The sequence below is a fragment of the Paramormyrops kingsleyae genome, chromosome 16, assembly GCF_048594095.1.
Source record: "Paramormyrops kingsleyae isolate MSU_618 chromosome 16, PKINGS_0.4, whole genome shotgun sequence".
NCBI lineage: Eukaryota > Metazoa > Chordata > Actinopteri > Osteoglossiformes > Mormyridae > Paramormyrops > Paramormyrops kingsleyae.
Window position 1 is genome coordinate 12051866 of NC_132812.1, and position 27883 is coordinate 12079748.

The following is a 27883-nucleotide window of genomic DNA, read 5'->3' on the forward strand; positions in this document are numbered from 1 at the left end:
AACCAACAAATTAGCTCCCCGGCCACAGCAAAGATGATTCCCTTCCCCAGTGTGGGTCTTGACCGGAGAGTCGTGGCCCTGAGAAGGGCAAGCCGCAATCCCCCTTGGGGCCCCGCCTCCCCCTGCGGGGGCCCCCCATGCCCCAAGCAGAGAGGTGGTTGTCAGGCTTCATAGGAACTGCTAATATCATCACATTCTTAGCCGCGGGAAGAAGACGAGGCAGCAGAAATGAAAACCACAATGATCAATTACTCGGCGGCGTGTCTGAGGAGTACTCCTTTTAGAGTTTGACTCAGACGTCGTCTATGCGAAGATGAAAAAGGGCCCACCGATTACGTGATGCTGTCTGAACTTTACGAGGCCTGTGCTTACCCGTTCAACGTTCGTTTCTGCATTTATTTGAAATAAACAGAAAATGAGGGCCGCGCTAATTAATCTGGGCAAGCTCCAAAGGACAGAATCTCTCAGGGTTACGGAATTTCCCGTGACTCTGCATGGACGTGAAAGCTATACGAAGACAGCCGGAAGGGTATCAACGTCTTTCAGCTGGCAAAGATTTCAGGATATCGAGAAACATGAGGAAAGCAGATACATGGATTCTCAATCAAATCGAGTTTGAACTTTCACTTCAGTCTTGAAGTGTATCCATACAGAAGGGTGGGGAAAATCAAGTGACAGGCTTAGCTTCAGAAATTAAAAAGAAAAGCCTTAGAAAGGGATTAACGATACCAGCCCAAAGCCGGTTTGATTTACTGCGGACGAGGATATTAGCATTTGTGACTGAAAATACCAAAGTCAGGGTTTTTGATCAGCCTGTAGGGGGCGCCCCATCACACCAGTAGGAAATTTCACCAGAGAGACTGCTTAACCCCAAGCAATAAGGCTGATGTGCCTCAGCGACCTCTGACCCCAGATCTAGCCTGGACACTGGGTCTGCATGCGGGGACAAGGACACGATCTTGGTCCTCATCTGTAAAAAAGAAATTGCGGCAGGTGGGGGCCTCGTCTTCATAAACGAGCATGTGGAGGGTCCCCGGCATGTGTCCCAGAGCAGAGAAATAGCCCCCCCTCTTCCTTACAGCCGGGCGGATTTACCAATAACAAATGGCAAACTTTACCCGTGGTGGTGGAACGGTAAGGGAATGTCGCACCACGGCCTCGTAACGCAGCTGTACTGCTTCCGACAAAAAAACATGCCGAAAGATCGGCAAACCAGCGCCGAAGCCGCGACGCAGCATCTGAGCAGGTGTCACCATAACTGCCGCTCTCATTGCTGTCATGCCTACAGTGTTTGTCTGAAAAAAAATCCTCTTTATTAAACAATCCAAGCTTCACCTATGATAAAGCACCTTCGTGGATAATTAGCGGCTTGTCGCTCACAGAGGATTTACATAATCGCTTTGCATTAGTCACTCTCTATTTTCCAGGAGAAGGACGCTTTTTGGGCTGATAAGGTGAGAGGCTCGCGGGATGGCCTCAGGCACCATCTCCAGGGGGCGCTGGTCAGCTGCCCTCACCTCAGCTGGCCAGGAGTGACTCAGAGGGAAGGATCGGGTCAGAGAGATGCAGGGCGGGGCGCCCAAATGCTCTTGGAAAAGCACAGGATCTTGGAGGATTCTGGCAGGGCTTCTCCAGATAAAGACCTCCAACCGCGCCCCCCCCCCCCTCCTCCACCTCCCCTCCCCCATTTCAGAGAATAAATGGAGAATTCCACTCCCGCCCTTGGAATTAATCCACGCATTCTGTATTTTGAAAAACAATACAGAGAAATAGATTCACGTTCTGTCGTCTATCTCCATCCTCTCCGCTCCGAAGCCTTAAAGGTCTTTCCCATCCATAATTTGCTTATGCTGGAGGAGGCGGGAGCACTGGGTGGGGGCTGGAGATATTGTAAACTTTAGACCAGCACAAAGACAAGCCTTTGAAAGAGATACACCCAAATATTTATATGGTGTGAAAATGCGAGTGTTTATTAGGCTTCATCCAGGCAGAATTCCCAGCCATCGGCGGCAGACAGTCAGCAGTGTTCCGAACGAGATCTGGGACGGCAAGAGCCCTACAGAGCACAATCGAAGACCTGGGCCGCCATGGCCTCCGAACGTCGCATGACGAAAAGCCCAGAAAGGGTTAATGCTAGACATGGCTATCTGTCAAACTCATGGTTCCCGTCATCAAAAAAAAGTAAAGAAAGAATAAAAAGAGAGAAAAAAGAGCAGAGACTTCAAAGCCTTGTCATGTGGCATGGTGGAGGGCTGCTTTGAATTAAGCTCAATTCTCCTCTGCGTTTCCAAGTTCAGGGTGAGAGAGCTTCGGCTTCTGGTTTTCATTAGAGCCAATTTTCTTATCTTTTCTCCCCCCCCCCCCCCCATCTTGGGCTCAAACCCCAGCAAATGCAACGTGGCACTCCCCAGGCCTGAAAAATAAGGTGCTGCCTGCCTGCCTGCCCGCTTCTCTCTATTCCCCCGCCTGAGATCAATGATCTGATAGGCTGAGGCATTCTCCTCCTTCAGGTCGGGGGGGGGGGGGGGGAGCGGAATGGTGTATAAACTGCGAGGTTAAAAACAGCGATGCTCGCGTGACACTGAGGGTGTACGTCTCTCGCCGATGACGGACCGGTTTGGTATGTCCAGACACAGGGAGAGGTCTGTCTGTCCTGCCAGTATGCTGTCGTCCCGCTCGCATGCTGGTATAAACGGGAAGCGAGATCATGGGCCTGAGAGCAGTCACTGGGGCGACACCGGGATAGACACGCTGGTACTGCGGAGGGAGGGGGGGGCGGGGTGGCTGGAGAAGAGGCAGACCCTGACTCAGCATGAGGACAGAGTGAGGACACAACCACTATAATCAATCTGCCTAACAAGGATCCATTTAAGCCAGCAGCAGCACGCTATTGTTGTATAAATATTATAAAAAAAAAATTAAGGTAAACGAAACTGGAAAATATCCCTATGCATTTACATTTAGTCATTTTAGCAGACGCTTTTACCCAAAGCAGGGTCAGACAGTCCCTGGAGGCATTGGGGGGTTGCTGACCTTGGGATTTGAACCCGTGACCTTCTGATCACACACAGCATCTCAACCCGTAGAGCTGCACATCAGCCCTTTGTGAAGCTGAAATGGGCCTTAAAGGTCGGGCCTGTGATGGGGATGCCTGAGAGTGGTAAGGGGGGTGGGGCACAGGAGAGGATGCGCAACTGGGTCGGTTCTGAGAGTCGGCCCCCAGCTGGCTCCACTTACGGTGGGCGGAAGGTGACGGCCGTTTATCAGGGATGCGCTCGGGCTCTTGGGGGAAATTTATGGGGGCCGCGTGAGAAGCTTGGAGTGTGCGTCGGCGGCCACCGGGGGAAATATCAATCGCGTACCTGCAGAGCCCTCCCGGGGCGGCAGGGGGGGAACGCATCCTGCTTCAAAGCACCCCTGGGGGCACCGTCACAAATCGGCCGTCGCCCGCGGCGATCAGGGAAGAGTTATTAAAAGGTCCAGCAAGGTAGCAGAGATAATAGGGTTCAGCTCCGCTGGCAGGCCATGAAAGACGGATCGCTGAGAAGGTTCCGGATAAAAGACTCCGCGCGGGAGATGAGGTCAACTCCCCCAAACAGGTCCTGACACCCGATTTCATCTCTTCGTCTATAAACATCTATCAAATGCGGAATAGGAAGATCATTTAGGCACATCAGGATTCAAAGGAGCCCCTGACCTCACTGGGCAAAGGCGTTCTGGGGAATCTGGGAGATGCAGGACCCCGGGGCGTCCAGGCGGTGCCTGAAGATTATTCTTGGGGAAAATATTCCCAGTGCTTTCCATGTTATTTTCCACAAAGTTATCCATGAAAGACTGACGCTGGGGCAGGTTATGAGACCGCAGTGACGTTACAGTTTTTGGCAGGATGTTAGGTCATCCTGGCGTCTTCTCTAAACACAGGAAGGTTCTAGAGTCACAGCCATAGCCCACTGTAAGGTCACACTGCAGGTGGTCCCACCAAGCCTGGCTATCACGCAGACCCACCAAAGACCCAGCCAAAACCAAGGGTCAGGTATGCTTTGGGGGGGGGGCTGGGGTTTGCATGGTGCCGCTTACCTGAAAGCTGCCAGGTACTCTGTATCTCCCATGGGGGGGTCCAGGCCTCCAGTGAAGGCCATGTTGACGTTAAATCCCACTCCGGGACCGGTGCCCACCTGTGCAATACAAAGTGGAGAAGTTGGCGAGATAGGAAACATGGACGAATAGGCGTGTAGACACACAGGACGTGCAGTGAGAAACACGTGAACAAAACTGCACAAACTCGAAGCACCCTGAGAGCGGTAATGTCGAAGGGGGAAGAAGCCACCAATAAAGGAAAGGCAGGAGGCTCTGCATATGAGCCCATGTGATGAACCACCTTCCGGAAGACCCAACCTGCAAGTTAACCCAGCACAGGTAATCCTCCACTCCTTCTCCTACACTCAGAGTCCTGTGAAGAGCTAATCAGCTCATGTTTGTGCTGACTGCCTGAGGTTTACCCAAAAGCTAATTCCAGTTACGAGTGAAACAATGACACATGACTATGGATTAAACAGAACAATAGTCACAGAAAAACAACAGAGTAACTGTACTTGATCAAGCTCATAAATGCAAACCCTTATCTGGGGAAATAATGTTTGAGGCGCTGAGGAGACTGCATTACGGTAATTTCAGCAACTGATCAAAAATCAGCTTTCCTTCAAGGTCCGTTTTACTGTAAATGGTAACCATAAGCCCAGCACCCAAGTCAGAGCAGGATTTTCTGTTCAGAGACATGAATCATGAAAGTGAACAAGGCAGAACTCAACAGTAAAACGTTAGAGTCAGATTAAATAAATACCAACACGTTAGACTGCAAACTAAGACCAGGTTTTAGCTTGCATCGTTCAACTCCAAGATGAGCTTCCAAGTTTGGTCAGTGCTCTCGGGGGGGCTATAGTGAGTTGAGCTATTGTATGTTGGAGAATGAAGAATAAAAATACTGATTTTGTTGGCTCCGAATACAGGCCTTTCTTCCCTAAGCCAAGTCTCATACCAATACCGTCCCAGGGACAGAGTCCATTTACTTTATTGAGTCGTGACACAAATCACTGGCACCGAATGAGCCCCATCAGATCTGGGCAAAGTGACCTCTGACCCCTTACCTCATCGGGGGCGCCACTGCCGGGGAAGAAGTTGCCATCGTCATAGCGATGGAGGGACAAGTACAGGACATTGGGGTCACTGTAGAAGGCTTGCTGCGTCCCATTGCCATGGTGAACATCCTACAGCAAAATGAGAATGGATGAAGATCAGGAGCGGGAATGGGAACCAGGAAACAGGACTGGCAATGTTAACTTTCTGCCAGGAGTCGTGGGCGATGGGGTGGGGTGATCTGGCCGTCGCCAGGTGGAAGCTCCTTGGGACTCCGCCCCCTCCCCCAGGACTTCTGTGCAAACTCACCCAGTCCACGATGAGGATCTTGCTAACACTGAGCCTCTGCTGTAGCAGTCTGGCAGCAATGGCCACCGAGTTGAAGTAGCAGAATCCCCTGTGGGGGGGGGGGCGGGGGCAAAAAGTCAGTCAAAAAGCCTCATTCTATACACATCGCCCGCTGGAGGGTTTCCGATTAGACTCGTCACAGCACCCCCCTGGTCATCACTTTGGCTGAAGGTCCCTCCACCTGACCAGGGATTACAGGAATTCATCCAGAGAGCTGCCCCCTGCTCCCCCCCCCCTCTGGCCCAAGCTGACTTACATAGGAGTGCTCTCTTCAGCATGGTGCCCTGGGGGCCTCACCACAGCGAATCCATTCTAGAAACAAGACAGCAAACAGGCATGTTATCAGCAATGCCCCTCCCAGAGAAATCACGACGGTCTGTCAGCTGAACCCAGATACCAGCAACAAAGCAGTTGAACCCCTGGGACCCCCCCAGAACGGACGGTGAACAGGGCCCCCCCATTCTAACCACGCCAGAGCAGCTGTTTTGTGTTATTTTTCCATCTCCCCTTAAAGGATATTATTTTAACTAAAGGTAATGGTCTGGGGAGGGGGGGGACTTTTTGATCGCAAGTGATAGTGGTGGCCACACCCCTCTGTATGGCAGGCAGCAGCAAGACTGCAAGAAACCCCTGCAGATTCCCATGTCAAATCACAGCGGCCCTTGTCGGGAATGGTACGTGGCCCCTGACCTCTCCTTTGGGTCCGCCACCTCGATCACCATGGCAACTCACGAGAGTGGCGCGGATAGGAGGAGAAGGAAAACCGGACACTGGCAGAGATATCCGGCAAAAAAAATAACACCACAGTAATAAAGCTTCAGCGAGAAATACGTGATCAGCTGGATCTTTCTAGAACCATCTGGGAACGGACCACCATAAATCAATTCATTGGGTCGGTACCACTGCATCCGGCGACTACAAAGCACCGCGATTTATGTATTGGCTTGCAAAAAAAGGCTAATGAACGCAGTTCTGTTTGATTCCCACTAGTTAACGATGTGATGAGGGACCTGCCTGGGGAGGAGCCCCGACTGATGGTGTTAATGAGGCCACGCCCACACATTCCTCAGTTTAAGAGCCACTTCCGGGCAGAGGCTGCAGTCACCTTGGCAACCCAGCCCGTAAAGGAACAGGGCACACCACCACCAACCAGGATGCCTGCAGAAACCATTTTATGATAAAAAAAAAAAAAAAAAAAAACAGACCCAAGCCAGGTGTAGCTCAGACTTCCTGTTATGTGGTCAGACCCAAGCCTGGTTCTGCTCGGACTTCCTGTTATGTGGTCAGACCCAAGCCAGGTTCTGCTTGGACTTCCTGTTATGTGGTCAGACCCAAGCCAGGTTCTGCTCGGACTTCCTGTCACACTGTGAGACCCAAGCTGGGTGTGGCTCGGACTTCCTGTCACACGGTGCGACCCAAGACAATTGTAGCCTAGACTTTGTGTCACACAATCAGACCGAAGCCAAGTGTGGCTTGGACTACCTGTTACACGGATCAGTCCCTAGCCAGGTATGGCTTGGACTTCCTGTCGAGTGGTTATACCCAAGCAAGGAATGGCTCAGACTTTCTGCAATGTGGTTAATCCAAACTAGGTGCAGATCAGACACCCTGTCACAAAATGAGACCCAAAACAGGTGCAGCTCAGACATCCTGTTACAAAATGAGACCCAAACCAGGTGAAGCCCAGACTTCCTGTAACACAGTCAGACCCAAGTCAGGTGCAGCTTGGACTTCCTGTCATGTGGTCAGATCCAAAACAGGTGCAGCTCGGACTTCCTGTCATGTGGTCAGATCCAAAACAGGTGCAGCTCGGACTTCCTGTCATGTGGCAGACCCAAGCCAGATGCAGCTCGGACTTCCTGTCATGAGGTCATATTCAACCCAGGTGCAGCTCAGACTTTGTGTTACATGGTCAGACCCAAGCCAGGGTCGGCTCAGATCTCAACATGCGTACTTGACTGTATTTGTGTTTTCATGTACGCGATTTATGTAACCTTCCATTGCCAAAGACCAGTTCCAATACTAAGAACAAAAGTAAACGAGGACAGTAAAAATCCCCAGATGTTGGTCTTGCTCCACCCCAAATATAAATGATACATTAGTTGCATCCTCTCTGAATGAGTTCATTCTTGGAAGGCAAGACCACAAGTGTGGTCTTTGCATTCGTGGTATTGAGATTCACTCCCTGTAACCTCACCTTTAGTTCTCCAGACGCCACTTTGAAGACGAGCTCGACAACGGAGCCCACAGCCAAACGGGCAGCACTGGAGGAGTGTACCTCGTTCCAGATGGTGTCACTGTCCACCTGCCACACGGATACATACAAACAGACACACAAACAGAGAGAGTTTTGTCATGATGAAGGGATACTGTTCACACTACTCAGAGCAGCTCTAAAGAAAGGTGGGACAGTTAACTCCTTAACGAGAATCCCAGTTTGGATCTGGTACTTAAATAATTCTGACAGGAATGTGTGAGGTGTGAATGAGCTGGGGGGGGGGTCTTGTACTCGGCAGTTTGCTTTAGCCATGTTAAATGATGTCCACACAATGAGAGGGACAACTTCGGCCCACAGCTCTCACGAGGGGGGACGGATGCCCACCCCGTCAGCCACAGACGTGAGGTCAGGGGTTATTCAGAAAAAACACACAAACACAAAGCCTGGGCTCCATGTTTGGTGTATGTCTCTGCTTTCTGGACCACCGTGGCCCGGGGGGGAGCAAACAAGGGGGCTGCTGGTTCCCGACGTGAAGACCAAACATTCGGAGGTGGAGCAGATCCCAGTGGGACGAGAGGCTGGCCATTCATCAGGTAGCCTGAGGCCAGACCCTATTATGCACCCGCACGCCTGCCCCCCTAGTCAGAAATTAGCTGTTGGAGCTATTAGCTATTGACGCCATCAGTAGGGGCTTGGGGGAGACCCCTTCACACCCAGAGCTAGCGGGCAGAGCGGCCATCTTTCTGTGGCATAGTGGGTGGGCGGCTGGCCGCCATTTGTCATTCCGTGCTGGTCAAAGTTTGCTGCGCCCCCTACAGTTTCTTTATGGGATATTTAAGAATGGGAGACGACCCCTTCTGATAAAGATATAATAAAACAGACCACTTTCATTCGACTCGCCGGGTCAGTTAGCCGAATGCTAAAACATTGGAGGGTTAATTGAGCCTTGCGGTCGGGGACACCACACCCAGCGACCTGGCATCTCGCCACAGGAGGGGGGGGGGAGGCAGTGTAACCTGCTACGATGAGGCTAAAACTCAAGGGGTGTTTATTTCACCGCTGGCTCCTCACAGGCATGTCAAGAGAAACCAGGCCAGTTTTAGCATGACAAGGACCGTCAAAAATATCTGTGAGGGGGGCCACAAGCTGACAAGAGGGACAGATCCAGCCCGATGGGGATGCATACCTACCCCTGGAAACGTCTTTCAAAAATCTATAAATTGTATCGCACCTCGGGCCAGGGGGTGGGGGGGCTGTTTAAAAAACTGCAGTCTTTGAATGTCTGGCCAAAATTGGTCCGTGTGACACATTACAGGACCGTGGCACGTTTTCCTGACACGAAAAAGGACTGCGGGACAAGAAGGAAAAAACGGGGGGTGGGAAAGAGTGAGGCGAGGCAAATAAGGGGCCAGGGAGGTGCGGGGGCAGGCGTCACAAGGGCAGCGCGTGTTGGAATGAAGAAACACAGCGTATCCTCACGCTAACAGGGTCATTTTCGGAGCGCGGAGTCAGGAAGACAACAATTTCCCCCCATTTCCATAAGAAAGTGCAGGGCCCGTCTGATTCTCACCAGCACAGCCCCGTGGGGGCCCAGCTCTGGGGTCCATCATGCACGCCCCACCCCCCCAGTCCCAAAACACACAAAGACACATGCATTAACACACACCTATATGCACACACACACTAGTTCGCTCACAAGGTCACACGCCTAAAATCCACTTACATACACTAAGGACTGCAGACAGGAGAGACATGCACTCGCTGGAGGAGGTGCATGCCTAGGAGGATGGACTGTTGATGGTTTAAGTGAAATTCCTCTGAAACATTGATGCTCTTTCTTTGGCAGCCATCTCTGTGAAACGTATTTACTATGACACAGCTGTTTTCTGAGAGTCTGAGCAAGATGAAGCTGCAGAAACTTATAACACGATGAGTATGAGCCTGACATGTCCATGTAGCAGCCCAGTACTTGCTCCGGACCTGCTCGAGTACCTGCCCAAGACCTGTCCCAGGTAATTACCCTTTACCAGCTCAGCCCCTACACTGGACCTGCCCACTACCTGCCCCGGACCAACTCTATTCCTGCCCAGTAACTACCCTATTCCCACCCAGTACCTGTCCCAGACCTGCTCGTTACCTGCACAATACCCACCCTGGATATGCTCTGTACCCACCCAGTACCTGTGCAATACCTGCCCAGTCCCTGTCCAAAGCTCACCTCCTCCCTGCCCTGCCACACCTCGGCTTCCATTGAGATCTTTGCCTGGGAATTGCGGGGCACACAGCAAGCCAAGACTAAAGGGGGGGGGGGAAGCCGACACAGGGAGGTGGTACCTGGACATGCCAACTCGGACAGGATATGCACTCTCACACGCGCACATATCACAAGCACACTCGCAGGACGCAACACCGATGTGCAGCGCACACATGCTTACACACCCTGACATATATAAACAGCACAAAGGTGGTGCACAGGGACACACAAAACGTGTGCGCACACACACACAGACACACAAAGAGCACCCCCTACCCCCCCAGTCTAGCACACAGATTGTTTATAGAAAACATCTGGACACAATTACCCGCCCGGCGGAAAGCAAAGCGAGTTTTTGTTGCCGCTGGAATGGGGGGGGGGGGGGGGTAGGGGTGTTATTTGCACATGAAAAGTCCAGTCTTACCCCGATGCCGCCGCAGGGCAGCCTGACGAACATGGGTGTCACTGAACCTGTAAGGGGGAGTACAGAAAAAGGGCAGAGGCTGTTAGCTGGGGAGTCCCAGGTGGGGCCCCCCCTCCATCTCCCTCATTATGGCCAATCTCCAGCAGGCACAGCAACGCCACCCAGTGGGGGTCTCCATTCACATGCAGCCAACACAGTTTGTGAAAACAGACTCAAGAGCACTGCGCCCCCCCCCCCCCCCCCCAACTCGTGTCACTGTGGCATCTGACCCCAGCACATCATGCAGGGTCACGCCGCCCCAGACATAAACACGCTATCGATATGTATCGGTTACTTCACATCGAGAACAAAGCGGCCATAATCACCCAGTGACTTGCCCCCCCGCTCCACTACCTTCATGTAACCAGATGAGAAACGAGCTCCTAGATATCTCAGTCCTGATCACTCAGAGCCGCGAGGCAGGAGCCCGGTTACGGCTAAACACCGGCAGGGGTGGCCTGATTATTGCAGACTCAAGTCATGGAACCAAAAAAATAATAATTCACGTGAGCTTGTTACTGGCAGTGAGACAAGGGCCTCAGGAGGCAGACCGGCCCTCGGGAGGCAGACCGGCCCTCGGGAGGCAGACCGGGCCTCGGGAGGCAGACCGGGCCTCGGGAGGCAGACCGGGCCTCGGGAGGCAGTGGCGCTGGTGCTTAAGAAGCGCAGCTAAGGACACTGAATTTGAGACACATTGGAGGAAAAGCCAGAGATGGTATTATGGGTCGGAACGACACCACGGACCGGGCCCTTCAGGTAGTGCCACCCCAGTGTGCCTGAAAAGCTCGAGTTCCTGGACTGACTTTTACTCAATCATCTGGTCACACTGCCCTCCACTTAGCTCTTTCCAGAAAGGAGCAAAAGATCGGTATAAATACAGCTGCCAGAAAGGTCAGGGGAAAATGACCCCAAGACAAACGGAATGACCCCCTACATCTCTGAGTGGAACGGCGGGGGAGGGGACTCTTACTGTCCAGCTTCTGCCGCAGCGGATTGGTGCCGTAGAGCAGGACGTGGGCCTCAGAGTGGACAGACTGCAGCTCCTCTAGGGTGGCCTTCCGACCGCGGATGGACTGGGGGGGGGGGGGGTCATCATCGAAGGGAGGGTGAGAGAAGGGGGAGAGAGAGTGAAGCCACTACACTGCACTGCACTTTTGACATCCTGTTGTCCCTCAGTAGGCCAGACAATTTTTGTATGCGCCCTGTAGGGGGCACTGTGAAGTCAGGCCTGGCAGGGTTATAACACAAGCAGAGATTCATTTAAGGACACCAGAGAAAACCGCTCCGGAGGTGGTGTGTTGCATGGGGGGGGATTTGTTTGTTAGGAACCGCTGGGAATTAAGCATGAACAGTACTGACGCAACACAACAAATTAGAGAAGGCTCGATGGGAGAGATTAAAGCCATCTGACGGGGTTTAGTCACAGGAGATCGAGATGATGCTCCATAATGAAAGCAGGAAGGAATCTGAGGGAACAGGTGTAGACTGCGATAAGCGGTGGGCTTGCCAAGTCGTTAACCTTTAACTCGCTTATCTCTCGTCTAAGGGCCTTTCAAAAACAAGTGGACATTTCCTACTCGTGCTGAGTAAGAGCCTCCTTCATCTCAGACCAGGGCGGCAGATCAACGGAAAACATCAGGGCGAATGCTGTGTTTCATGGATTAACAGAGCCCTCTGCTGGTGGGGATAATAATGCATCCCTGAAAAGTTTGCGTGCCTAGCTAGATACCGCTAGCCCACACCAGAATCATTCTGGAAGAAACTGACTGTTCTCAATCGCTTTCTGCTTGTTAATAGGTTAACACCAAGAATATTACTCTCTGTGAGAAAGAGAAAAGGAAGGGGAAAGAAGATTAAACATTCCTGATATCCTGGTTAGCTATTGGCACCGTAAACTGCGCAGTCTGACCAGCCCCCACCCCCGTCGCATTACCTCACACTTTCCCCGCAGGCCTGTCTCCTGCAGCCGCGACCAGATGCTCTGGATGCGGCCCGCGTGCTCCGGGTGCGTGTTGGTGTTGCCGCACATGCACTGGTGCTTCTGCATCAGCGTGTCGTACACCAGTCCTGCAGGAAATGCGCACACATGCAGACACAGACACAGGAGGAGTTAGAATCGACCATGTACGAACTGCCCCCTCTCAAACCCAACGCTGCCCCTGGGAGGGGGGGGGTCGGGGGACTCAGTCAAGGACAATTGATTAGTTCTCCGAGAAGGAACACATTAATCACAGAGGCACAGGGCCAGCTGGAGTGTTCCTCGGGTTAAAAAAAAATAAAAATAAAACACGAGCAATACAGAGGGACACGTGTCCTCGCTGACGCTGTGAAAGGGACATCGGCTCCCGCCAGGACCAGCGTTAAAATATTTAAACATCAAGCAGAGTGGCGTGGTGGAGACCACGGACGTCCTACTGCCAGACGATGAGTCGTTAATGGGCATTTGCTGGTGGGAAAACAGGGCATCTGGGCTGGGGTCAGCCTCAGCCTCAGCCTCAGCCTCCTGTCTGTGCCCAACACCCTGTTAACGCGGCCAGAATCGTTAAGGGGGCCCGTCAGCGGAACCCATGACCTCAAACACTGTGCCACCTGCTGCAGGGAGGAACGCCTGGCCTGAAGAACAGGGGATGAAGATGGAGGAGAAGAGCAAGGAAGGAGGTCGAGTCCGCAAAATACCCACCGGTGGTGAAACGGGGTTTGGCGGGCGGCTCCGGGACGGCGATAGGGAAGGTGGCGGAGGCCGGGGACGACTGGGCGCGTGACAGGGGCCGGTGTGCCGCGAAGGGGACTGACAGCCCCGCTGCCTCCATGGAAGCCTGGTAGTTCCTCAGCTGGTGAATACGCTGCTGCTCCAGGAGCAGGGCCTGCTGCTCACAAGACGAGGCGTGTCAGCCAGGAGATGCACACCGACGGGCGCACCAAAAACATGCCGGCCCTTTAAAATGGGGAGGGGGGGGGCTACGTAGCCATTAGTGACAGAGGGAATCTAAACAATTTACATAAAAAAAAAAAAAAAAAAAAATTTAAGTGGCCAGGAGGGGGCGCTCTCCACTTGTAGCAGAAAGCCAGGGCTCTTAAATAACCTGCTGCTCAGGGACACAGACGTCCAAATTCAAGGGTATGCAAGTTTCTCTGATGCGGCTTCAAATCAGCCAAGCGAAAAGGCAGGGCGGGCCCCCCCAATGAGCACCAGCAGAGAATTGGCTATTAATCCAATTAGAGAGTACCCCCCTCCCCCAATGCACCGCGCTTCACAGGCTGATCTCTTCTTCAGGAAGGAAATGTTAAATAATCACGCTATTAGATTGTTCGATAAATACTACATTTTTCAATTTAAAAAATAACTTGACGGCAGACAGATGCACGTTTGGCCAGGGGCCAGGAGGCACTTGGTATAACGGCTCCAAGGGCCCCAGCTACTGGCAGAATAAGCCATGTAATATGTAGAGGCTGCGTAGCAAACACCAGCCCCAGTGCTCCCCAGCCCCAGCCCCAGCCCCAGTGCATTCTGGGTACGGCATCTTCCTGCCCATCCAATCACCAGGACACCTAGGGCCACCAAGACTGAATGAGTATATAAGGAAAACACCACCACCCCCCACTATTCAGCAGTTTACCACATAAAGAACCGGTTGTCAAGTTGTGAGCCATTATTTTGTCATCTGTGATTGTTAATACAGGACACGATAATTTCTATTACTTTCAAAATCGGCTAATCTACCTTAAAACACACTGAGGGAAAAGGAAAACCATTTTCGCAGGGCTGGGTGTCGGTTTGAGTGCCCCGTCGGGGGGGACCTTGTGCACTGTCCTTGGCCCCAGCCACGTCCTTAAAGATCGGACCATATCAGGGCAAGCCGTGGTGTCAGTGGGTACCAGTCGCCCTGGAGACAGTGGACCATGGGGGGGGGTCAGGGGTCGCCGTGACCCAGGATGGGAGCGTCAGCAGAGGGGGATGAGCCTGCAGGGTCACTCATCTGCTCCTTCTCCCCCTCTGGCTCTCCCTCCTGCCTCCCTCTCTCTCTCTCTCTCCTTCCCTTGTCATCTCTCCCTCTCTTCTAAGCCGTCTCCTCCTCTCTTCCCTCATTTCTCTGCCTTTCTTTTCTTCCCTCTTTCTCTCCTTTTCCCCAATCTCTTCCTTCTCACTCAAATCTTACTCATTCTCCCCATCCTTCTTAAGTCATCTGTCTTTTTCCACATCTCTCCTTCCATCATCCCACCTCCGTTTTCTTCAAAACTCTCTTCCTCTCCCCATCTCTCTCTACCTCCAGAGCTCTCTCTCCCCATCTCTCTCCTCCTCCAAAGCTCTTTGTCCATCTCTCTCTCTCTCTCTCTCCTGCTCTCTCCATCTCCTACAGAGAACACACCGTTCCCATCCAGGAAACTCATCTGGGGAAATGAGATTCCTGCCTGCTGCCCCCTGGTGAAACTCAATCACGTTCGACTGCAGTGCAGGGGAGTGATGCTTTTACGAGGTGGGGGGGGGGGGCTATCTGTGCGCATGTGCCTGCTACTAAACCCCCCGACAAGGGCTCCTTAACCGCTCTGCTCCCGGTGTCTTTCAGCCTCATTGAGGAGGAGTCCCGCAGTCGCTCGGAGGTGAGGCTGCTACGGCTCAGCGGCTGCAGTTATTCCTAAACGGATCTTAACGATATGGTTCCCCATGCCCGCAAAATGGGCTCACACACGCATGCACACACACACACACACACACACACACACACACACACACACACACACACACACACACAAACACACACACACACACACCTAAGCAAACTGCATCTTAATTACAAAGCTGACAGGTACCACTTGACAAATCAGACATCAACGTGATATTACGAAGTTTATAAAGACAATAAGAGCAGTCAGATAGTTAGCAGTGTGATGACATCACCATAACCTCACTCCTAGCATTGTGATGAAATCATCTGAGCCCAACTTCTAGCACTGTGATGATGTCATCTGAGCCACACCCAAGTAGTGTGATGACATCGCCAGAGCCCGTGCCTCCTACCTTCCGGAAGAGCAGCTCTTGCTCAGCCTGCCTCTCCCTCTGCAGCTGCTGCTCCTCTTCTGGCTCCTCAGGGGGCTCCTGCTTGATGGTGACCCCCCTGGGCAGGCCCTCAGCCTCTGACAGCTCCTCCTCCGTCTCCTCCGGATGGCTCTCATGCTGCCGGCTGGGTTCGCTGGGCTTGGTCATCATCTGGGGCAGGAGGAGGTCGCACTGCTCAGCTTTACGGAGAACCACTACCCGCCCTGGCCCCTTGCGTAAAACTGGCACAGGACCAGCACAGGTTTGCACAGGCCCAGAAGGGTTTCACCATTCACCCAGAGGGGTGGGGGGGGGAACGCCGTACTTTCACTGTACCGTATCTGCGGTAAGTCGTCATAGAGACAGCACCCCAAATAGTGTGGGGGACGGGGGGGGGCTACGATACTATAAGAAACGACAGGATTTTCCTAATCCTGCCAGCCAAATCCTGGCGCAGTCAATCGTTCAACCTGAAAAAAACGGGTTATATTACCATATTACCAGCTAAACCCGGCCGTAATCCAGTGGGGGGGGGGGGGGGGGGCTGGGGAGCGGGCGTGTCCTGCATTTTGGTGACTCAGCACTACGGGTTCATTAGAACACGCCGGAACGCTGCGGGCTTCGCTCGGGCGATCCACTCAAACTCATTAAGGGAGAGAAGCAGCGGGGGCGTGTGTGTGTGTATGAGTGTGAGTCGGGGGGGGTGGGGCGTGGGGAGCAACACATTCCATTCCCCCCCCCCTGCACATCCCGCCGATCGGTGGCGGCCCAGCGCCGTAGCCGTGGCAATGACAGGCATGCGGCCACATCAAGCGCGGAGCGCGGGGCGGGAGCCAGGGCTGGCAGTCCCGCGGGGCCCTGGCTCACAGCCAAGGGAACATCTTTGACGTCAGAGCCTGCGCCAGTTGCCTCATCCCTGTCCTCTTCTCCAAACAAGCCTTTCTTTTTTCAAACTGCCCCCATCAACTAACAACCCCCCCTCTTCCCTGCCACCCCCACCCCTCCTCCACCTTCACGCTCTCGTATTCAGCAGGGAAATTGGGTCCCGGCCTCCGTGATGAAAGATTTAGACACTCCGACGTAAACAAACCAGAAAGAGCAATATTAAAAATACAACAGGACACGACGAGAGATGTACGGCGCTGCTGCATTTCATGCCTTATAATGGGACGCCCTTTTCTTTTCAGGCACTTTTAATGACGCCCTTTTTGAAGCCCCCCAGAGTCACGGCATTGTCCAAACAGCCTGCTGGAAGCTGTCTGGCCCCATTGGCCTGATTACGGCGCTAATCTGGACCTTGAAACAGCACTCCCACGACGTTACCCTCCGAAACTCACACCGCGCTGACAAACCGGGACAAACCCGCCATTAAAGACCGCGCTGGCCGCCCCTTGGCGCGTTCCATCTGGCGTCGGAGCGGTCAGACACGCTGATGTAAGTGCGATCCATGTACATCTGGCAACAGCGGATCAGATGAACCTAGCAGGGAGTCTCCTCACCCTCGGGGACAAACTGGGGTGGGGTGGGGGTGGGGGGGGTCAAGCCCCCATCTGTCTTATGTGAACCGTGAAGGCAAGGGCAGCACCTTCCAGCCGAGAGGGATTGTTCGGGGGGGGGGGGGGGGGCCCACCTTGCTGATGTGCAGTTGCTGCTGCTGGAACTGCTGTTTGTGCTTCTCCAAGAACTGCTGGTGCTGCTGCTGCACGACGAGCTGCTGCAAAGCCTGGGCGCTCTGGGGCAGGGGGGCCGACTGCGTGCGGCCCAGGGGCCGGTGCTGCCGCAGCTTGTGGATGGAGGGCGACTGCAGAGGCAGCGTGCCCAAGCCTGCAACACGGTGAGCACAAGCGTTCTGACCTCTGACAGGGGCACCAGAAAGCTCCCTGGCTTTTTCTCTATAAGGGTGCGGGGTTTCAATCACCAGTTACCACAGCCCCCGAAAAATGCGGTCATGGCACCTACCTGCCACTAGGGGGCCCTGAGCAGCCGACTGCTCCAGGAGGACCATGTGCTGCAGGAGGGGGTTATGCCCCGGCGAGCCGTCCCGCTCCAGGGCCGAGGCGCTCAGGTAAGAGGGCAGGTGGGCCCCGGGAATGAAGGGTGTGGACAAGGGCAGGCCAGCCATCGCCAACCTGTCGCCGTCCTGCTGGCCGGAGGCCACCTGTGTGGTGGGGGGGGAGGGGAGGGGGGGGCAGTAACATTCCAGCCTTAGTCAAACCAAAACAAAATGTTATATCATCCTGAGGCTCAGATATGCGTCACTAGGCTCCTTCAGCCTCCGGGGGTTAAAGGCAACATGCAGTGCTCACTGTCTAGACAGACATGGTGTCTAAAGATCGTTCCGCTGAAAGCCAATGTGCACGAACAGGCTGGGAGTGAGAGAGAGAGAGAGAGACTCACGCTGGAGGGGCCGGTGGCAGGCAAACCCAGGGTGATGTTTGGGAGTGAAGGCGACGTGTACAGAGACAGCTGACTCACAGCACCCTCCCGGCTGACCAGCCGCTGGGCCAGGGACGGCTGGAAGGGGGCAGCAGAGAGCGGAGAGGTAAGTAAACGAGGGGCAGGTCAATGACCCGGTGTGGCTGGAGTGGCACCCAGTGGACGTGTCTGCAGACGCCCTCCAGCAGGTTCAAGGCTCACGTCGCTCAGTGCGAGTCCTCGGGACATCAGCCATGTCCGTTCTTAGGCAGCACTACATTGGCCAGACCCACTCTCAATAAACATTTGAATGAAACAACTGAATTTATTTTTTTATAGCGCCCCAAGGCTCCTGATAAGTGTGTGTGGCAATCCATTATTACGTTTACACAGAATGTAGCATGAAACTGGGAACAGGGCAGCAGATAAGAATGAAAGCCAGAAGACTACGGAGAAGGGGAACTAAAAACTCCCGAGTAGGGAGATGAAGAACTTGTAGGGGTCCAAGGTCGACTGGCTGCCCAACCCCCACAAGTGTGGCTGCCAACGTTACAGGAAATGGAAAGAATGGAGCCGCTTTACAAAAGCAAGGTGTCAACTGGGTTCATGGTCAAACATCCGGAAAGTGAGACGGTGCGGGTTCACGGTGCAGGAGCGCTGGCGCTTACCTCCACAGGGCTGCCGATGCCGTTCTCGTTGGTGATGTTGCTGGAGCTGTTGTTGGGAGAGCTGGGCCCAGAACCGGGGGCACTGTTACACGCTGAGTCTGAGAAGGAGATTCCCATTAGAGGGAGACGCCGCAGGTCCGTGAGAACCGGGTTTAGGCCAGGCGGCAGGGGTCGGGATGGGGGGTGGGGCCTACCGGCCATGTCCAGCGAGCGCTTCTTGGCAGTGTTGATGGGGCCATCCTTCCGGCGAAGCAGTGGGCTGCTACGTCGCTCTGTCACCTTCTGCTTCAGTCGCGACCTCAGTTTCAGGTTGGGCTCCGACGCTGGGGGGGGGGGGGGGGGGGGGGCAGACCGTCAAGGAGGGTTTTTTATTTAAATCAGGTTAAATCAGCGAACAGGTCTGAACTGAGAACGGAGTGTCTTCATTGGCAGGACACCGTTTGTCCCGTATTTTTGCATCTGGACTAACATTTTTTACACCCACCCACCCCAATAATCTAGCCAGTGGAAAGCCCACTAAATTAACGGCCTGATTCGAGCCTGAATCCGAACACGCTGCTAATTGTGTGGAACGTGACAGCGGGTGATACCCTTACGTTTCTTTCCTTTTTTTGTAAAAACGTTAAAAGGGTCATAAAGGGCGTGTTAATGCACAAAGAGGCGGAGCATCAGATATTCCGGAAAACACTTCAGCACCCCCCTCCTCCCCGATGTATAATGTATGAACTGAAAGTGCAGAAGCCCTAAGCGAGAGCACCATGAAATAACACCAGAGAATATCCCAGGCCCACCGCTTCCATCCGGAGACACATTTGCGAGCTCTTCCCTTAATGTGAGGATGGACGGGGCCCCCACCTCTCATGGTTTAGCGGTTAAGGCACTGGCCTTGAGACTGGACCTCTGGAATTCCTGCCAGTCCATTAACCGGAACCGAGCGGGTGAGCGAATGTCCAGCGGCAGATGGGGCTGCTAATGCAGGTCGCCCAGCCATTCAGCGCCTCTTCACAGCATCCTGCTCGAGGACGTCACTGCATGCGTGGAAATAAACGGCACGGTACTGACGCTGCGGGTCGCAAACAAAAGGGTGTCCTCCCCCTGACCTGGGTCTGTCAAACACGACAGGGTACCACATGGTTTGTTACCTGCTGCCGCCCACCTCCCAGCATGCACTGGGTTCTGGGGGCAGGTAACAGGTGAGCGATTTCCTCACAGCTCTGCCCTTTTCATACTGAGGTGAGATTAATTGCTCCTGGCCAGTATGAATATTGGAGAGCCCCCCCCCCCCAACCCAGTGACCCTTCTCAGTGTCTCAGTCATGCTGCTTCGACCAGATGCTGTCGGCCTGTGACTCGTACCGCACACGATTCGCCTTCGAGAGGCGCCATTTCAAAATTCTCCAGTAAGAGGAGGACCAACACACAGAAGCGTTTTAAACATTGCTACCCAGACCACATGTATCGTATGACTAAGCATAACGACACAAAGGCTGTAAGGGATAATCTGCAAAGAACAAGCTGCCAGTCGGCCCAGCAAATGGGTCCGCCAACCAACCCCCCCCAGACACATTGTGACCTACAGCTCCCAGTCGGAGGAGCGCTGTGAGGGGGTGGGATCAAGCTGAGCCAGAGCGGCCTATCGGGGCCTCCCGGGAACGTGTGAGGAGCTGGCAGTGAGTGACGCACGCCTGCTCCAATCGGGGGCCAGAGCTCGCCGTGTGCCACGCAGTGAGAAAGATAAGCAAACTGGCAGGGGTGTGAATCTGGGGAGCGAGGTCCGTCTGCGTCCTGGCGGCGCATCAGAAAAGCAGAGGAATGACGAGGGAAACCCCCACACCGCCGCCCCCCCAATCATAACAAAAAAAGACACTCTTATACATCATAGCTCTCATAAGGAGATGATGGAGGGCTGGTGAGAATCTATACACTGTATGATTAAATTTGTGCTCAATTTATGCGCCGCGAGCCAGAATAAACCACAGACGGAATTAACAGAGAAAAAAAACAAAACAAAAAAAGACATTTTCAGATTATTTTTATGTACATTCCCATGTATTAAAAGAATTACAGGAAACTGCCTAACAAAAATGTGAAAGCAGGGAAAAGACGGTCTTGGCGTGATGGAGATGGGCACGTGGGGCACGGCCAGCCGGGCCGGTATCTGCGTGTGGCATCTGCTGGGCCCCCTACCGTCGGTGCGCGGCGGCGATCCAATGAGGGCCCGCGGAACAATCGTGATGAAGGAGCTCGCTATCTGGTCATCGCCCGGAGCGCCGCTGAGCGGGCTGCCTCTCGCATCAGCGCGTTTAAAAATAAACGAAACAAGACATGCAACGACTAGCCACTGGCCACGCCCATCCCTCCCTATGAGACAGCGGGAGGCTGTGATTTTTTTTACCTTCTCTTAGTAGACAGGCAGAACGCAATCGGGACATGAGGATGGAACATGTGGGGATGTTCGGTAAAGCTCAGAAATCCTGTTCCCTGGGCGTGGTGTGGGGCCAGGAGCACACAATGGCAGATGCCACTGAACGTCGTATTAATCCCCGCCCAGTTACGTGCTGGCCAATCAGATGTGCCAATAGCCTGTGGAACTCTGGCTATTTCTGTTTTGGCATTGCTGTCACATTGGGATCCATGGCATCAATCGGAAAGTGGCAGGGAGGTGTCCGTGTAAATGTGCTGGATCTCCTGAGAGGATGTCCGGAACGACACCCTCCGGCTTCTGTGACCCGGGTGCCGGCCAGAGCCGTGGATGTTAGGAAGGGTCGACACAGGGCTGGGTTTTTGAGACTGGGGGGGGGGGGGGTGGGGGGATGGATCACACATCACATTACTGCCATGCACAAAGGCTACTATGTTCCGAGCTTTGAGCTCCACCCCCAGCTAAGTATGCCTGTTCTCAATGGGTCATGGGAAACGTGGAACAAAAGCCCCCGTAGAGCAGGGACGGGGGTGTCGGGTGGAGCGAGCCAGGGTCAGATGGGGGCGTAGGCAGGCGATGAACTGGAGGGTGAGGCCAGACCCGGACTGGGGGCTGACAAAATGGGGCAATGGACAATCGGTAGCCTGTGTGGAACAGTCCCACTCGGCATCCATGACTGATATGCGGCCAAAAGAACCTGCTTTGCAACGTGATGTATATAAAAAAAAAAACACACTGGAGAAGACCGAATAGGCTTCACTCGAGGTACGTTACGCTGCGGCTGAAACCCTCCTAGGAGCTGGAGAGGGCAGCCCCGGTGCACATGCTCAACCTCACACCATGTACGCTTTGTGGTCACATTGTAAATGTCAGGGGGCGGGGCCCAGGAAGGTCCGCCGAGTTTCCTGTACGACTGAGACGCGCGCTGAGTGTAGGAGGAAGCCAGTATCGGGCCATGGAATGAATCGGGGGCTCATGAAGAACTGCCATCATTTACATAAGCAAATCCCACAACCATGTCACCGCAGCCAGAATGAACAGACATGGGGCGGGGGGGTCCGTTTCCACAGCCATCCCCCTCACGGCAGACCAACCGAGACCTGATCTGGCGCGAGTCCCCAATAGTGGCCGTGCTGACCTAGAAGAGGACTCCACGGCTTCTGGCCGTCCGGTGGTCCATCCCCTCCGCCCCCACCCCGCGGCGCTCCCCAGGCAGCAGGAATGCGGGCCGGCTAGCCAGAGCAAACTGAGGTCTGTCTCCAGCGGGAGCCGTGGAATCAGGCCGGACAGCTCGGAGCTCACGCCGGGCTCACCGCTAAGTGAATAATTACAGCGTACAAAGAGTGCTTCACGGCCTCACCCCCGCCGGCAGAGCACTGCGCTGGCACTGCTGCCCACCCCCCCGCGCCCGAATTCCCGGGCTGGTGTTGCTTTTTACTAGTCGCCTTTAAAAGTTGCTTGCCCTTTGAAAAAAAATATATGACAGGAACTATAAATAAAATGTGTCCGTCACTCCTACGTCAGGAATCTCACTGGAGGCTGTCCCTCATTGAAAGACATGGTGGGGGGAATTGAAGTGAGGGGGGGGGGGTCTCAATTCAGACTTGAAGGGCCCATAGCCGGAATGAAAACCTACATGACACACACATGCTGGAGTGTAACAGGAACCCCCCTTGAGGTCACCTCGCTGGATCTCCCCCTGCACCTGAACCTCAACCATCACCCACCGGACCCCAAGACCGATCCGGACTCATTCCTGTCCCTTCTGCTGCAGGGTCCCTTCTCTGCAGGACTGCACTGATGGCACAGAACCAGTTTAAGGCACCATGGTTCTAAGTCAGCCGGAATGAGCCTCTGTGGGGCTCTGTTAGAGTACCACACCTGTGGAATGTTCTGGAGCTTTCCCTTCATAGAGACCGGGGGTGTGTGCGTGTGTGTGTGCGTGCGTGCGTGTGCGTGTGTGTGTGTGCTCGCGCGCATCTAACAAGCCTGTGTAGATTATCATCGCCTGCGTACAGATTAACCTAGACGTTCAGATAAGAATCATCTTAAAACTGAGCTGACAAGTCCTGCAGGGATTGGCATGGGTAAGCGGCGGAGGACTACAGCGGCAGCAAAGAGCCGGAAAGTTCTGCAAGCACAGACCAGGAGTCAGTACAGGCGACCCCAAAGAGAAGGAACTGTCAGGTCACTCGGGGTTGCTGTGGAGATGATGGACATGGAGGGGCAGAGCAGGAGAGGCCCAGTACCTGTCTTTCGAAGGGGGAAGTCGTCTTTAGGATCGTACATTCCCAGGACAGGGTGGTTGTAGGTAGCCGACATTCCCGTCTGCGGAGGGGAGCTTTGGTCCAGGGAGCTGTGTTGGGTTTTCCTGCAAGCATACAGGAAAGGCAGGAGGGGGGGGTTGTGGTTAGATGAGGGACTAGAGGTAGGGCCCTTGGAAGCAGAACCAGGATGGAAAGCAGAATAAAAATCAGCCCCCACATTCATGACTGAAGGCTGAGTGGCTCTGCTGCACAGAGTGTTACAGTAATGACCCCCAGGCGATGGACGGATCGGCCAGGTGGGTCAGCGCGGAGGCGGGTTGAGGGCGCCGGTCCAGCTCGCGTGCCCGCCGCGGTCCCTGGCAGTGATAGCACTGCCAAACCGGCCGCAGTGTCTCCGGAAGCCCGCTGGGGCGGCGCTGTGCCAGGGCACACGTTCCGGTCGACCGGGCACCTCGGCATGGTTCCTGCCCTCCCCCCACCCCCCGCGCACGGACAGGCTGCTCGCTCGTTCAGAAAGGTTGCTTGCCTTCCTCTCGCTCCCAATGTCTCACGGGAAGATGCACCCGCCCGAAGGGCCCTGAGACTCGTGGTCTGATCTCCTTGATGCCGAGACGGCAGTCATGGGGACGACAACGCCACGCACGTGTTAGCAGGCCGTAGAGAGATCCGGCGCAATGCACCAGCGGGCCCAGACGACGCTCTCGACATGGCCGGGCAGGGATTAAACTGGCTCCTTCAGCCCGGAAACACCAGACAGTGAAGCCTGGATGGCTCTCGATGGCTCGGCTGAAGTGCAGCGCGAGTGCGGCAAAGCGATGAGCCTCTCCACGGCCATGTGCCATCTCGTCTCAAACCCCCCGCCCCCCCAAATCCCCCAGCCCCACACAATCTCTCCACTACCAGCGATTAGCCACGAAGCCTCTGAAAAGCTCCCCACCTCAGACAAAATCCTTTGATGCATATTAGGAAAAAAATAGTAAAAAAAAACGTAAATGAACTGAAATTTGTCTAAGACAAGAGCTGAAGGCTAACTGTCAAATTCTTCAGTTGTTCTGATGTTGCGGATATTCAGACGAGGCCCTTGGGGTCGTGAAGATAACCCCCCCCGGAGTGGAGTACCTCAGGTCGACTGGAACCACACCCCAGGCCAGCGAATTTAATCTGTTCACCTTCACCTGGCGCCCGGAGAGGTGTGATCCTGGTCTGAACATGCATGTTTTAAAACCCCACACTGCAGCTGTTAGAATACGAATGTTTTGATTAATAAACAATGTTTTACTTTTCATGTGGTCGCCATTCGAAAACCTTCCTTGGAGCCGGCAGTGAGCCGCGTTGAAAAATAACAGTAGACAAACACTCAAAAATAGACGATTGACTTTTGAAAACTTTTGTGTTTGCACAGTAAGTGCCTTGTTGGGGGTGCGGAACTGTTTTAAAACAGAGTGGATTTCCCTTCAGACAGGCCTGCAGAAGCGGACACCGTTTTCAGCTAAAGATCCGCTCCGAGCTGATGGCGAATGCCTATGTCATTCACAGCTGTGCCGGGTTGTGTGGAGAACTACTTCTCCATACTGGGGGCAGCAAGCAAACCGAATGGTAACACAGCCCACCGCTAAGATCCCAAGACACTCTTCAGTTCTTCGGGAGAACTGACCAGCAAAGACCGTACTTCTGCAAGGCCCTCTGTTTGGAGAAGGGAGGGGGAGGATATATATTTATCTTCCTTTCCCGGATTTCAGCATGTCAGAACGAGCAGAAAAGGCAGGGAGGCGAATGTGCACATGAGCTATTAATATTGAAGGCCCGTGCTTCGGGTCGGCATCACGGCAAGCTCGAGTCTGCAAGGGAGCAAGTTTTATCAGCAAGAGGCTGATAAAAGAAGGAATATAAGATGAGCAACTTGCCCGGCAAAGGCCACTGATTCATTCATAAAAAAAAGGGGGGAGGGGTGTTGTGGGGCGGAGCACATGCCGCATTCCTGCCTTATCTGTCCGGTGTGTTTGTGTTTAAAATAATCCAGAGTGGGGAAGAGAGAAAAAAGAACAAACATTCTGTCTGATGCATACGCGACTGACATCAAAGAACAGAGCACCATCAATCACAGAGCAGCTGTGGGAAATGGAAAGAAATGGACAGCCTCTGATTATCAGTGTTATCAAGCTTAAACCGAACAGAATTTAATGCCAGAGATATCCTGTAATTCCCTGACACGCCACAAACTTTAACATCCACATATCAGCCAGTTTTACCCGAATAATCATGAGCCATCTTGATCTGTCACATAGCATAACTTGATGACCTCTGACCTTTGGTTTCCATGTTACTGGAGCGGGCAAGTTGGCACTTACCCGTACCAGAAGCGTGGGTCTCCAGGCAGGCAGTGGTTTAGGTTCCTCTGAGCCAAAGCCTTCTTCTTGTTCAGGACGAACTCCTGGAGTCTCATCTTCACCTCCGTGCTGGCCACTGCGCCTGAGGGGAACCAAGACGTGGTCAGGACCCCCATTCTGACCTCCTCCTCCCGGCCGTCAGTAGCTGTCTGTTTCCAGAAGGCATGGGTAAATGAGTCTAGCTGGCCACGTTCTGTTCAGTGTGGTTGTATAACTTTCAGCTAATTATACAGGCTCTGATTACAGGAAATCACAGGGCAGCTTCTGGCAACTAGTGGCTCAGCAGTCAGAAAAATGGATTGTCGACCGTCGCAGGAACTCTGCTCCGCACTATGTGCAATTAAGGCCACATGAAATCTGGAGCTCTAGCTCCTAAACAGAAAGAGGCATGACTGTGCCTATTCAAAGGGGAGTACAACTACCAAAAAGCACAGATAAACGAAAGCAGACACCTCCAAAATCATGATCTAAACCTTGATGACCCCTTCAGGGTTGCTTTGTGGATTTTAAAGAGGGGCATCATTTATACAGAGGGGCTAATCTGGTCATAAGCCAATGATATGGTCTGAATTAGTGAGTGGCAGGAGAGGGAATACTTCAGGGGTCAATCAGCTTTCAGTTAAGACCAATGCCTGTGTAGACCCGCCCCTGGCTCCACCCCTTTCAGAAGAAGCCCCCTAGGAATGCGTCAGCGAGGCTTAGCTTTAAACAAAAGCATCTCCCCTTGTTCATGTCTCTGTTTAATTAGCACCCTCCATTCACCGTAAACAAGTCCCACGGGAAAAGCAGTGCCCCTTATTAGCGGCGAGGAGGCGAGAAAGCTAGGCCCAGGCAACAGGTTTCTCCGGTGTTGCGAAGCGGAGAAAAACAGCGGCCTTCAACGCAGGCGCCCCATCTCTCAGCAAGTGCACGGCTTCCTCAGTTTCCGTGGGGACCAAGTTCGAGACGCCATGTCCCCACAAAGGCATTAAGGCTAAAGCTCTGTCAATAATTCCCATCTCTTTCTGAAGATCAGTCGGCGGGAGACCACCACGGAGACTGTGGCTGCGCTGCCCCACGCCGAGCCCCACTCACTCTCCTGGCCGCGCTCCTTGTTCTTCAGAAGCAGGAGCTTCTTCTCCCGGTGCTGCTTCTCCAGCTCCTGCTCGTGCCGATGCTTCTCCATCTTACGCTGGTGCTCCAAGAGCTCCTGCTGGTGCTTCAGAGCCAGCAGGTCCTGCTGATGCTGGGAGTGGAAGAGCAAGAAGCAGATCAGGGTCAGACCGGCATCGTAGAAGTCACATGGATACAAGGTGCACTCCAAGGTGATCCGTCCATCAACACTAAACAGCCAATAACCGCTTCAAATGTTGTTCATTCTCAGATGTGGCAAAGGAAACAATTTAGATACATTTCATGAGTGTCATTCCTGTCTACGGTGAGCTGCGACCTCAAAAAAGTACCTTGCCACAACGCTAATAAATGGGAGCTCATCTCAGTCGCAGAGAGAGGCCACCGACTATTACATTCCACTGAGATTTCGAAAGGCCTTGCCCATCTCTGTTATGGGCAGATAATGTTTCTTATTAAACAAATCCGCTCCCTACTTTCATTGCTAAATCCCCTATCAAGGCGGGCTATCCTCTTTCTCGGCACGCGCTAGCACATCGATTCCTCTCTCCATGTGAAAGAGATGCCCGTCACTCAGCGGGGGCCTAAAATGGCCAGAGGCTCACGGTTGCAGCCCGGTTGTGATGCGCTGAATTAGGCCCCCTTGTTCCAATGTCTATCTGTCTGCCATAACTGCTTAGAAGTTGCAGGTAGGTCTCTTCTCTGCCTGCTTCCAGCCATTCAGTCTTGTGGCTCATATAAATAGAAATTTGTGCACAGAGGCGCAGGCAGCACCAAGGCCTACCATGTTCTGAGTGGGGCCCGATTAGACCCCCGCCCACAGATCGGCCCATACAGCTCTCTTTCCTGCACTCAAAGCAGGAATAGAACAGTCATAGGACAGTAGCAAACACTTGGTCACTGGAAGTTCATAACTAACACTTACCTTCTACTGAATAATGGGTGTGAGAGTCTTAGCATCTGCTTTTATATAATAACAAACGATAGAAACATTTGGGACAACACTGGGTGGGTGGCCACCATAGGCACACGGTAACGCAGACCTGACGGTTACACCAAGGGGGCGTGTCCGCACAGGATGGAGCCCCTGCATGTGTTAGCTGTGCAGCCAGCGATGAAGGTGCTCCCTCCGGAATACCCCTGGAAAACGCTACTGTTTTATGT

At 53.6% G+C, this 27883-nt stretch overlaps 1 protein-coding gene across 6 annotated transcripts in view; it reads right to left on the reverse strand.

The window, feature by feature from the left end:
• Positions 1–27883, reverse strand: part of hdac4 (histone deacetylase 4) — a 90618-nt gene that overhangs the window by 11955 nt on the left and 50780 nt on the right. For 3 of the 6 annotated variants that reach the window (XM_072700919.1, XM_072700918.1, XM_072700920.1), the window contains 18 exons: positions 26684–26834; positions 25571–25691; positions 23205–23326; positions 18729–18857; positions 18535–18632; positions 17849–17965; positions 17411–17609; positions 17082–17275; positions 15434–15622; positions 13097–13283; positions 12350–12483; positions 11387–11489; positions 10378–10424; positions 7679–7786; positions 5738–5793; positions 5443–5530; positions 5145–5264; positions 4078–4175 (listed from right to left, as the gene is read on the reverse strand). In XM_072700919.1, coding sequence (XP_072557020.1) covers positions 4078–4175; positions 5145–5264; positions 5443–5530; positions 5738–5793; positions 7679–7786; positions 10378–10424; positions 11387–11489; positions 12350–12483; positions 13097–13283; positions 15434–15622; positions 17082–17275; positions 17411–17609; positions 17849–17965; positions 18535–18632; positions 18729–18857; positions 23205–23326; positions 25571–25691; positions 26684–26834 — 2261 coding nt within the window. Of the gene's footprint in view, positions 1–4077; positions 4176–5144; positions 5265–5442; positions 5531–5737; positions 5794–7678; positions 7787–10377; positions 10425–11386; positions 11490–12349; positions 12484–13096; positions 13284–15433; positions 15623–17081; positions 17276–17410; positions 17610–17848; positions 17966–18534; positions 18858–23204; positions 23327–25570; positions 25692–26683; positions 26835–27883 lie in introns of all 6 variants that reach the window. The other 3 variants (XM_072700915.1, XM_072700916.1, XM_072700917.1) reach the window with 1 other exon arrangement.